This window comes from Gavialis gangeticus, unplaced genomic scaffold (genome assembly GCF_001723915.1).
Source record: "Gavialis gangeticus isolate Ggan-Ray unplaced genomic scaffold, GavGan_comp1, whole genome shotgun sequence".
NCBI classification, from domain to species: Eukaryota; Metazoa; Chordata; order Crocodylia; family Gavialidae; genus Gavialis; species Gavialis gangeticus.
In genome coordinates this window covers 7,803,452-7,816,389 of record NW_017729023.1, presented here as the reverse complement: position 1 = coordinate 7,816,389, position 12,938 = coordinate 7,803,452, and the positions used below count along the sequence as shown (strand labels likewise).

Here is a 12,938-nt window from a genome sequence, read left to right as displayed (position 1 = left end):
CCGCCTCCTTCCCCGTCCTAACTTATATAGCCCCTGTGACCTCATTCACCTGGGCCAGCGGAGGTCAGCCCCAGTTGGCTGTCAGCCAACCAATTTGAAATGCATCACCTGTTACCGGGCAGATTCCAGCTCCCCAGGTAGATGCCCCTCACCCAGGTATCAGTCACGTAAGCAGAGGGAGCAGGTTTCCCCCCTCCCTCAGGAATGCAGCCAGCTCAAGTTCGCTAAAGAGACAGGCTGAGGGTGTGGTCCCCTATGTGCTGGGCCCATCCTAATTGAATGGTCACAGCACAGAGATTTAAATCACAGTGTCACAGGGCAGAGATTTTTGGGGAGAAACCAAGGTGGCTTTCTGCCACACTGGGTATGGATATAAATGTGTCTGTATGTATTCACGTTGAATTTGTCTTCCACTTGGCAGGGCTTTTTGTAATGGAGCATCACACACTGCCGGATATGAAGTCTTTTATAATGACACCGGACCACCTGGGGGGGATTGAATTTGATCTACAGTTGCTGTGGAGTGCTCAGACTTTTGACTCGCCCTATCAGCTCTGGCGGGCGACCAGCTCCTATAACAGGTGAGGGAGAAGATCTGTGGTTTCAGTTGGCTTTTGCCAACAAGTTTTCACAAGTATTAACAGCATTTTTGAGCAGGATGCCCAGGCCATTCATAGTAATGTGGCATTTATTCTTTTGTTGTTTACAACATTAGTCACCAGCAGAATTAGCCACTAGCAGTGATGGTCAGTGATCTATGTGGAATGGATTCCGTGGTCTCCAGTTTGGTAGGCAGCCTCAAACAGGAGGAGCTAGAATTAAATGACCTTGGAAACCTGCCTTACCACAAAGTTCAGAAATGATGCATGTGGGAGGGCAGCCAACCCTGCTGCAGCCAATGTTGTGTCTGTCACACGACTGATGGAAGGAGGTAGTCCTCAGAGCTGTCAATCCAGTTCCATTCAAGTGTGCCCAATTCTATTTTGAGAAATTAAAGTAGCTGTGAGAGAATCATGGGAAAGCAGGTGTTGAATGGTATTAAAGCTGGATGGAAATTTGCATGTTAAAATAAGATTTTAGCCCCTGTTCCTCACAGTGCTGTTAATCACTAAAGCTGTGATTTGTAGGGTTAGAGGTATTCATGCTAAGGTTTAAAAATTCTTTTATGTTCACTCTGATTTTTTGGGGGAGAGGGAGCAGGGTTTGCTATCATTTGAATAAATGACCTCTATCTTTTCTTCTAGCTGTGCTCAGACACATAGACAAACACATGGTTCAGTTAAAACACTGGGGACCAAATCCATCCTTGCTGTTAACTATAAAGCTGATCAAGCTTACAGCAGTCATGGATTTAGTCTAATTGGAACCTTTCTGTCTTCACTAGTTTGTGTTAATTAGAAAATACTGAATGTGAGAAGCTAGGCAAATGCTCCAGTTAAGTAAACAGCTCACAGACTGATATGGTAACAATGGCATCTCTCATCTGTTTCCAGGAAAGACTACTCTGGGGAGTACACAATCTACTTAATCCCTTGTACTGTGCAGCCCACGCAGCCATGGGTTGACCCAGGAGACAAACCATTGGCGTGCACTGCTCATGCTCCAGAAAGGTAAGGAGATGCACTGTTCTCTCATTTCTTTGGGTGCTCCAATTTTACAGCTGGAATTTTCAGAACGTTTATAAACATGTTCACTTCAAGAGCATGTAATTAATTGCTAGCTTGAGTTTAGAGATGAAGAGCCTTCCAGTAAAAAAAAACACCTATATGGGTAGATATAGGAATGAGGTGCTCTCAAACTGAGATGTGAATGTAGTCAGGGCATATGTATTTTGGGGGGATTCAGTGAAGCCATTCATACACATGCAGTATGGATACTGTGCAATATATTGCCTTAGTGGAATTGTATAGGTACCACAAGCTGAAATGGCTTAGATCCCAGCATGCCCTTTGTGTTAGCTGCACAGCAATGCATTTGCCAACTTGGATTGTTTCCACAGAGGCAACAGGTATTTGGCACAAGCTATGGCAGCAGCATAAAGGACAAGAAAAAGGAAACTATCTATTAGCTTTGGAATCTAGTGACTGCAGCTACCCTCCTCCAAGACAGTAAAACAGGGCTTCCTTAATGTTAAAGCTATACACATGGGTGACTGGTGCTGCCTTAGTCAGGGGGGCACATGCCCCCCCCAGCAACCACTCAGCAACTGTGGGGGGATCCCCCCATGGCCAGTTGCACTGGCCGGGAAGCACCTGCGGTGTTCCTGGAAGTAGCCATGGTGCACCCACTCCCTGGCCGGCGCTCACAGGGGGTACACCTATCTGCCCACCCTACCTGTTGCCTGGGCGGCGAGTGCGGCCTTTTGCGGGGGGTGCACCGGCATTCTCAGGGGGTGCATGTGCACCCCTGTGCACCCCTTACACATCACCAGTGGCTATACAGTTATTTGAGCAGTTTATAACCAGTTATAATGGCAGGCTTTGTGACTTCTGAGCACCAGAGGCACAGATGTCCACCAGACATGGTGAGAAAAATGAGATAAAGTATGGTATCTCTTTCTTTCTTTCTTTTTGCTTCTGTCAGTGATCATCTCTGCAGTTACATAGAGCCTAATTGCTGAGAATATCAAAGGCCAGTTCAAGTCCATGCTGTTCTCTCACTTTAGGGAGACATTCCACCCTCCCCCACTGGACCCACATACACTACCTCACTAACTGGATGTCTTGTAGGAGGCTAAGAATGGATGGATATGGAAGATAAGGATGGGTGGGGGTGGGGATGTCCTAATTTGGGCTCCTCTTTGATTAATCGTTACTTGGAATGCTTCTCATGGTCCCTCCCTTCACCTGACTGCAGCTATCAAACACATGCTGGTTCAGTCAGTCTTAGTTCCATGGCCTGCATATGGTCCAGAAGCTCCCATTTCAGAACAAATCTACCTGCATCTCTCTACCCCATGCATTAGACCTTAAATCAGGTGCATCATACTCACCCTGGTCCCCAGGTTGGATCTGAGGAGCTAGCAGGGACTGCAGCAGAGCTGCATTTAGGCAGCAGCATGGGTCTAGGGCAGGGCAGCAGTGTAGGTCTGGGGGCAAGAGGTGGCGGGGGGAGGTGCATTTGGGTTGCAGTGTGGGGCTCTGGCCAGGCAACAGGTGAAATCGGGCCATATGTCAGGCCATATGTTTGACACCCCTGCTGAGCACTTGCCTTCCTCAGCTCAGATGAATTTCACTCTTGATGCCTTTTGTCAGTTTAACAGGGAACCCTAGCCCTGTTACCAGAAGGCAGGTCAGCCGCTTTAAAGTCAGAACTTTCTGGGCACAGCGTGCTGGTAAGGTGCGGGGGGGCGTGTTAAAAACTGAGCCTGGCCTGCTAGTCAGCTGACTGGAAGGGGGAGGCCAGGACTATAAAAACCCTGAGCTGGGCGGCAGTAAGGGCCAGCAGCCAAAGGGGAAGGAGCGCGTCCCAGGGCTCGCTGGAGAGACTTGGAGAGCGGTCCAGTGGCTGCAGGAGTGGGAACTAGTGGCAGCAACCCGCAGAAGAAGGACTGTAGCAGACAGTGGGACAGCAGCAGCATGAACCCCTGAGAAACTGTAAGCTGGCGTGCTGCCTTCTTTACTCACATTGTCTTAGAGGTAGTTATAGCGTATGGACAAGACTGTTCATATTTTTTTTGTTATTGAGTAACATCGGTGGTTTTGGGTGAGGCTATTTGTGGAAGGAGGAGGCCTCATTGGGACCCCACTACAGTGTGGGGACCCAGTGCCAGAGGAGGCACAGTATTGAGGGTACATAGGCCCCGGCACCTATGAGGGTACAGGATTTTGGGGTGCACTGACCCCAAAAAACAGATATACCACATTAACATTCTGAAGCCATGGCAAAAACAAGAGTTCCTGTACTTGGCCCTCCAACCAGATGAACGGGAACTGGGACCCTCCCTGAGGGAGAGGGAGGGGAGAAGTGAAGTGGAAGTGGCTCCACAACTCTCTGAAGAGCAGAGGCAACAGGCAATGGAACTAGTGAGGGAATATGGAGATATGTTCCAGGAGGTCCCCAGGGAGGCTAGAGGCATAATACATCGAATAAGGATCCCTCCAGGCCAGGTGATCTGCAAGAACTGGAGACGAATCCCACAACAACTTTAAGGAGAGATAAAAGAGGAACTTGAAATGATGTTAGAAAAAGGCATAATGCAAGAGTCCTGAAGCGACTGGCGTAGCCCCATTGTGGCCATACCAAAGCCAGATGGAAAAATTAGGCTCTGTATTGACTTCTGAAAAGTAAGTGTGGTGGCTAAGTTCGATGCTTATCCAATGCTGACGAAATGGTGGAAAACATAGGGCAAGCCAGCTATATCTCCACGTTGGACCTTATGAAAGGCTACTGGCAGGTCTCCTTAGCACCTGAAGAAAAGACAGCCTTCACCACACCATGGGGCCTATTTCATTTCTGACACATGCCATTTGGATTACACAGAGATGCTGTGACATTTCAGCGGCTAATGGACAGAGTCCTGGCCCCGCGTGGGAGTTATGCAGTGGCTTATGTAGATGACATTATTGTGTATACCGCAGATTGGTCAGGGCATTTAACAACGCTGCGAGTGGTGTTACAGCACTGCCCTGAATGGTGGCAACTTGGCTCTTGGTTGTGCCACTGACTTGCTATGGGATCCTGGCAACATTACTTTGTCTGCCTGTGTCTCTCTTACTCCTCAGCCTTTGTCTGTCTTGCCTTGTTACACTGTATACTTTGTCAAACAAGCTTTAAATAAAGTGCCTCTGCTGACATTTTGAAGTGCAGGGATGCTGATACATGAAATGCAGGACGCTGCTGGAGCATGGTAATTGCCATGCTCCAGTAGATTCGATTGAGTCTGCTCTGACACTGGATTTACAGTGCATCAGAGTAGCTCCCTGCTCGTGTATAGGCACCATGAAGCCTAGCATAATGAGGACACCAATATGGTGGGCTAGTGTCTCTAGGTCCTGTTGGAATACAGAGGATAACAGCCATGGTGTAAATGCAAGATCTCTGGTGACGCAGTTTTTAAAATCTCTAAACTCCAACACTGTCTTCTTCCTTTTTTCTTTTTGTTCACCCCACTTTAGATTTTTGATCCCAATTGCTTTCCAGCAAACAAACCGCCCGGTTCCTGTTGTCTACTCCCTGAACACAGAGTTTCAGCTTTGTAACAATGAGAAAGTGTTTTTGATGGATCCCACCAAATCTGAGATATCTTTGGCAGAAATGGATTACAAAGGAGCCTTTTCAAAAGGTAAAGTTTTTCCCTTTCCTTTGTTAGTTTACTTTTACTTCAAGTTTCTGGCTGCACGGCCTCAGCTCCTGGGTAAGAGAAATGATGTGATAAAATGCAGGTTGCTGTCCCTCAATGAGCAGTATTTTGACCACAACGCAGGATTATGTTCCAGCCCAGTAACATGATGACCACAAGACAGTTCTGTATCAGGATCATAACACACTAGGCATGTCTAAACCATGTCATAATACCTTTCACTAAACTGGTACATTTGGCTCTGAAAACAGCTTTTGCGTGTCTCCCATTTCTTGCCTATCATTCTTTCCAACATCCTTAGGTCAGATCCTGTATGGCCGCGTGCTTTGGAATCCAGAGCAAAACCTCAACTCAGCTTACAAACTGCAGCTGGAAAAAGTCTATCTCTGTACTGGCAAGGATGGTTACGTGCCTTTCTTTGACCCCACGGGAACAATCTATAATGAAGGGCCACAGTATGGCTGTATTCAACCCAACAAGCACCTAAAGCACAGATTTCTTCTCCTGGTATGTTTTATAGAGTGGGCAGAATTGACTAGGTCTTTACAGGAGGGAGGGAAGACAAAGAGAAAACTGAGAGAGCAGTGGGACTCTAGCAGGAGCTCAGAATCCTCTCTGCAGTGAAACCTGCCCTTGGATATGTTTGTGAATAAAGCTTCAGGTGCCACAGTTGGACCTTTTCTCCTGAAAATATAAAAGGCAGTTTTATGAACAGGGAAACTCCTGTCTTTAAGGAAATATTTGACCCAAGGGAAAGTGGTGGCCTTTGATGCAGTAAAAGAGAGTGGGGCAGGGAGAGGTGAAGGTCAGTGGGGGAGGAAGAGGTATAAAGGACATCATGAAAAGATGTTCTGCTCATGTTACTTTCCTGCTTCATAAATCATGAGCCAAAAAACTCATCTTTGAAAAATCTCCGCTTTTCCATGTTGCTCTTGATTATAAGTACTGTGTGTGTGACTGATTCACATTTTTTTAATCCTGTATTTATTTTCCCTAAATTTCAGGACCGAAATCAACCAGAAGTAACTGATAAGTACTTCCATGATGTACCTTTTGATGCTCACTTTGCCTCTGAATTGTCTGATTTCCACTCAGTGAGCAGCATGCCAGGAGTGGATGGATTTACTATGAAAGTGGATGCTCTCTACAAGGTGCCTGACATGAGATATATAGTACCACAGAGAGAGTTCTTTATTTAGGCCTAGGTGCTGTGTACAGACATGTTATTGCACATGTAGAAGTCAAACACATTTGGGCAAACCCTAAAGCTTATATAATTTTCTAGATACCTACAACCGCCACTGTGGAGAAAGGCAACATGGGCTTCCCAGTGCCAGAAATACTCCAACAGTGTAGGGACCTATTTCTGAATTGGGATGCACTGGCACAGATCTTTATATCCGAGCACAGAAGCTGGTTGCACCGTGGTGTGCATTAGGTGGTCCTGTTATAGAAGGCTTCACATTAATTTCCTTTATTACTAATCTTAGTGTAAAGCATGATTCCAGCCTAAGGGACCCAGCATATATTTCACCAATGTGCTCAGTCCCTTTGACTTCACTGAAGTCAAGAGTTCAAAGTGCTTAGCACTATGAAGTTCAAAGCCATTCAGTTAAAAAGACAGAATCCCTAAGGACTGGCTACACTCTTTTCAAACCCTAAATTACATGATACATACAGGTAAGAGACAAACTCTAGCACAAAAATATAGAGATCAGAAGTTAAGATCAGACACCCTTCCCTATCTGTCTTACAAAGCAGGTTTATCTGGTTGAACTTTCATGGGGCAGTGGTTTGCTTTAATTTCAAATTGTATTTTAACAATGATGTGCAGTTTGCCATAGTGCTTAACATATTTTTGAATAAGTTATTAAATAATGCTAGTAATTATCAGATCTAGTCAAAACAGTAAACATTTGCAATACATCAATTTTTTTTCAAAACGTAGTGAGAAGTTAAATGATTTTTTTTCTAAAATTGAAAACTTTCAACCAAACCTTAGAAGTGGTTAAAAACTTGGAATCTGGGGGATCTTGAGTCATTAAAAGTTTTGATCAAAAGGACAAAGTATTGATTATTAAAAAATAATTGGAGCTGATGGAATATTTATTGTTACTAGAACTGAATTAGTCATTTGGCAGTGATCAAAACTTCAACAAAACTGACAATTTCCAAATCATGTGGCGTGGTGATTGCTGTCATCTTGACCAACACATGGGGATGGACTCATGATCTCCAGCAATGTAAATATGAACCAAAAAAGTACAAGCTAAAGCTGTCTGTAAGAAAATTCTATTCCCTGTGGATTAAACACAAAGGAGTTGTAAAACACTCACCACTGGGTAACAGTGTCACATCCCCGCTGCTGTCTGCTCTCAACAGAATTCTTGTGTCCCTTTAGCTGAATGCCAGGGTTAAGTCTCCTTTGTGTCTGTCTGTCTGCTCTTTCCTAAAGGTGGAAGCTGGACACCAGTGGTATCTCCAAGTGATCTACGTAATTGGCCCCGAGACTATTGCAGGGCCCCGTGTCCAACGTTCCCTCACTCACCGCCTGAAACGTGGGCGCAGGGACCTTGTAGATAATAACGGCAGGCTTATCCTGGACGACTCCTTGATTTATGACAATGAAGGTGACCAAATCAAGAATGGCACCAACATGAAGTCATTGAGTCTGGAGGTACAGGAAGCAGTTGCAGCTGCCTCCTTCTCACAGACAGGTGCCTCCATAGGAAGTGCTTTAGCTGCCATCATGCTGCTGCTGCTTGTCCTTCTGGTAATTTGCTTCATAACCAGGAAATGTCAAAAGCAGCAGAAGAAGAAAAAGCCCACCAAAGATGTCATGGAGGAATATCCTCTGAACACCAAGATGCAGGTGCCTAAGAAAAACCCAGAGAGGGTGGAGAAGAATATAAACAGACAGTACTGCACTGTGAGGAACATCAATATACTAAGTGAAAATGAGGGTGCGTACAAGATCAAAGGTGCAAAGGTCAAACAGGTAAACTTAGAGGTCAAAGTTCATAACAATCTACATGATGGAACAGAAGTTTAATAAAGTGCACATCTTTTTGTAAAAGCTTTTTATAAATTGTGAAAAATTTAAATCGTAAACTGGTATTTTTATAATCTTGTGGAAAAAGGGAAGACTATAGCTTTGAGTGGTGGACAGCAATACATCCTCACAGGCTTCAACTCACAACTGAGCTACCTCATTAAAAGCAGAACAGTGAAACACCCAGGGCAGAAAAAAATGGTATCTCTACCAACAAGTTTATTCAGTTTTAGGCTGCACAACTTTCATAGCAACCTCCATAGCAGCCAGATATTTACCCAAACTTGAATAGTTCCCATATGAAGTCCACCAATCCTGAAATGGGGGGTTACAGAGGAATAGTGCAACAACCCTATATCAGACACAGTATTATAGGAAAGAAGCTTATTAAAGAGTTGGAATCTATTACGTTCCACTCTGTACTGTTTTCCTTTTTGTACCTCCTCTCTTTTATTGGACTGCATCAGACAGAACATGACAATTTTGGTCAAGAATGCAGACATGCAGCCAGTACTGCAACTAATGTCGTTTCTTATTGATGGTTGATCTTCATGGAGGTAAAATGCTGTGAGAGGAGGTCACCTCATGCAGAGGGTGGCACTGTGCATCATTCAAACAGTGTGTTAGTGTGCCTGCAGCCTTCTGCACCTGAGTGACCGTCACTCTAAAAGAACAGTGAGAGAAGCCTTTACTGTTCTGTGGTCTAGAGGTCTACCATTGAATCTGGACCTGCTGAAATCAATGGGAAGTTAGCCACTGACTTCAGCAAGGCCAGGATTTCATCCTTTCCCCATTAGACCACCACATCCCTTTTCCAACTTTCTGAACTTTGCAACCCAAAATCATTTCTCAGAGCTTTGGTCTCCTAGTCAGTAGTAAAAGTACATTCCTCTGCCTGGTAATAAGACTGGAACACCTTCCACTGAGAACACTCCACAGAGAAAACACAAAGAAACACTCAAAGCCACCTAAATGATAGGTTGGTAACTTGAAGGGTGCTAATAGGTATGCTGTTTACCATACTGCTAAGTAGGATAGGGTCCTGGCCCCATCTTCGTTATAAGAAAGGGGACCCAGACATGGAAAAGATTTCAGAACTGCTGATTTAGAGTCAGTTTAAATGTTGCAGCTATATATTATCTGACTCTTAGCACTAGCATCTTGTTGCATGTTATATTATCATGGTGCTGTACAAACCTTAATGAATCCCTTGGCATTATTCCAACCTGGCACTGGATTGTCATGATGCACTGAGTAATGAGATACCCAACCTCTTCTCCCTGACCCCAAATCACATACAATACAGATGGAAGCAGTTGCTCTACTGAAGGATGCACTGGAAAACTGCTTGTGCACAAGCAGGTTAATGCCTTTTATTTATTAAGCAAAATTGCCTTAGACACATTGATTTCTGAACTCAAAGAGTAACCTTTGTGCTCATGGATGCACTTCAAACTTTTGAGGCCTAAAACATGCCCACCAGCTTTATCCCCTAGCCTTCCTTCCAGCTCTCTGCAAATTGGAAGTAAAGCAAATAGTGCTGTCTGCTGACTTCAAGTGTTAACCACGCACACCTTCCACCTTGTTAAAATATACATAACAGCATATTTCCTAGCTTCAAACAATTTTGTACACAGGAAGGGGGGAGGGAGGGAATGGAAATTTACACATTCTGACCCCAGTAGAGCAAATGCATGCCTGGTGCTTATTGATTCTGATCACACTTAATAATAAGGTTCCATTAATAAATAGTTTAGGTTTTATAGTTCTTTATAACTCCTGTTGATTTCTTGTCTAGATCTTCAGGCATTTTACCAAGGAGGTCAGGGTCATTTGCTTCATTTTAAAGATAACAAAACTGGAGCCCAGACTGGGGAAGCAACTTGCCCAAGATCACCTGGCAAGCCAGGGGCAGTCCCAGCTCAGTGTACTACCCCATAGCCCCCAATGGTAGAACAGCTGGTAAAAGTCCAGCAGGTTGCTTATAGCCATTTACATCATCTTCTATTGATGTGCTCAAAAGCATCCAGAACTTGTATGTGCAACATGCTGGTAACATCACTAGTCACATATTAACCCTTTACAAACTATTTAACAATAGGACCTCAGAGTAAAGTGTGACCATGACTTCCTTTAGCTGTGTCCCCATCTCTGTTGTTGTATTACCTGATGTGGTATATCAGGGATTCATGTCTTTGGGATTCATTTCTGGTAGCTCAGACATTTGGTTTATTATTGTGTGTTCATGTCAAGGTTGCACATACATACATATTTTAGTTGTCAGGTCTGTTATTACTCTTGTATGCATATTATGCTCTTAGATTGTTTTGGTTTTTTTTACAGACTACATGGCAACCAGTTAATAAGTGTAAATATATAGTGTGCACTTTCTGATGGAAGCAAGATTTGATTATTCAGCTTAAATATTTACGGGGATCAGTTTTTTCTGCAATGTATGTAGACTGTTCCCAACAACAACACTTTTAGACTGTAAGCTCTGCAGTGCAGGCTCTTTATTTTGTGTCCTTACAGCGCTGAGTTTGCCAGTGTCTAACAAATTCATCAAGATGTGTAACAGTGTTAAATAAGAGTTATGCTGATGTTGATAGAAACAAGAGGTGAAATGAAAGACTCCATAATTTAATGCAGCACTGTATAGTAAGGGATCCTGGGATTCCTCCTATGTACTGTTCACAAACTAACTACATGAATCACCAGCTGCATATTCATTATTACATTACAACTCTGACTTGCTTCTGGAGAATGTTTAGCTTGCAAAATATGATGTATCCTCCACCTTACTTTGATTGCCAACATTTTGTTTGTTAGACGTGCACTTAAACTGAAAGTGTCAAAGCTTTGAATCTGTTACTTAATATTTGCAATTCTCAGTTGCTTTTTACAGTTAAGAGTCTGATGATCAACAAACATTGGTGGTATTTTCTCAGTCAAATATGTGGTCTGAATTTCTGCTGTTCACTTGACAATTACTTGCATGCACCCTACCATACATTTTATTATGCAATAAGGTTAGTACAAATACAGTCTTGGCAGTTTGTTTTTTCCTGTGTATAATGGTGCTGAGTAAATAAAGAGATAAGGGCAATGTTACCATTCTCCATAGTTGTACAATTGCTATGAGGACATTGTGGACATTTCTTCTTTCAGCTCTTGAGAATTGCTAGTGTCAAGAGGGGCTTACATGTGGTTGCAATAATCTGACTGTGTGTGCATGTGTTCTGATTTAGTTCAGTTATTTTTCAATGCATTGCATCTACTACGAAGGCTCATTGCTATGATCTGAGTAATCTGCTGGTGGTGCTGCCAAGCAATTTTCTTAACCTCTTATGATTTATGTATTTTGAATCTTTCTGTTATGGAGTTAATGATTTTTCCATGCAGTAATATATGCCATTATACATGAGTTTTGCTAATAAACAACATTTTGGTTATATTTTGATATAAGCTTTATATTTATCTAATACTTGGCAAACCACAGCAGGCACACTAATCCCCCCCAAGTACAGCATTTTGAAGAAAGAACTTTCATCTATTATTAAAAACTATTGCTAGACCCTAACCATTTGGATTTTCACTTAACTTACAAGTAGAAAAAACTCCCTTTCAGACTTACAAATACAAAGAAACCTTAACACGTCTCTAGTTAAACATCATAGAGTCTGTATACCTTTAATTTCAATTTCCAAAAAAACTATTTAAGCATAAAAATTTAAGCACAAAGAATTATGGTTGACTTGCATCCACAGGTAATGTGTACCTTATCCCCATTCAACAATTGCCAGATAGAGACATGTTTCCTAATAGGGTCCAATCTCTCTTTCTGTTCCCTTTTTTCTCTTCTTTTCAAGAGCTGGTTTCCATTAATTCAGTTTTAGTTACTCTTGGATGGACCTTGGGCAAGTCACGCCCCCACTCTGAGCTTTAAAAAAAGATAGTAATTCTTCAATGGCTCATAAACCTTAGGACTGTTGCTTCTTTTCCCCTCCTTCACAGAGAACATATATCTCATCTCTATAAGAGACTGCCAGACAAGGAAGTATTTCCTGAATACCCACAGCACCTTTTACACTCTATTCCCCTTCCTTTAATTTTTGCGTGAAAACCTTAGACACCTATACATGAGTGCAGAAGCTGCTCTGATGCACTGGAATTCCATTGCGTCAGAGCAGACACGATTAATTGAGTCTGCTGGAACGGGGCAGTTACTGTGCTCCAGCAGTCTCCTGCATCTCGTGCATCAGCATCCCTGTGCTTAAAAATGGCGGCGGGGGCACTTGAACTAAAGCTCTTTGAATGAGATTTACTCCCTAAGTGCCCCCACCACCAGGAGTACACCAGATAAATGTTTGGTAAAATTACTTACCTACACAGGGACTTGTCTCTTGTCCCTTGGCCCTTTTGGGGTTCACATTCTACTGAAATTCTGCCATGTCAGGCATTCTTTCCCTCTGTCTTATTTTTCCCTCGACTTCAACCCATCTTTTTATCCTTGAATTCCCTTCTTTGGTCTTTACTTCATTCACTATTTTTTCCTTATACTTGCCTAATCTCTTTTTTAGGGTC

The 12,938-nt window shown here is 43.2% G+C and overlaps 1 protein-coding gene across 3 annotated transcripts in view; it reads left to right on the top strand.

Annotated features, from left to right (window-relative positions):
- The window catches only part of FRAS1 (Fraser extracellular matrix complex subunit 1), a 468,008-nt gene extending 456,202 nt beyond the window's left edge, over positions 1 to 11,806 (top strand). For all 3 annotated transcript variants that reach the window (XM_019516785.1, XM_019516787.1, XM_019516786.1), the window contains 6 exons: positions 422 to 581; positions 1,494 to 1,610; positions 5,118 to 5,284; positions 5,604 to 5,809; positions 6,307 to 6,453; positions 7,758 to 11,806. In XM_019516785.1, coding sequence (XP_019372330.1) covers positions 422 to 581; positions 1,494 to 1,610; positions 5,118 to 5,284; positions 5,604 to 5,809; positions 6,307 to 6,453; positions 7,758 to 8,354 — 1,394 coding nt within the window. In that variant the 3' untranslated portion in view covers positions 8,355 to 11,806. The remainder of the gene's footprint in view (positions 1 to 421; positions 582 to 1,493; positions 1,611 to 5,117; positions 5,285 to 5,603; positions 5,810 to 6,306; positions 6,454 to 7,757) is intronic.
- The last annotated feature ends 1,132 nt before the right edge of the window (positions 11,807 to 12,938 follow it).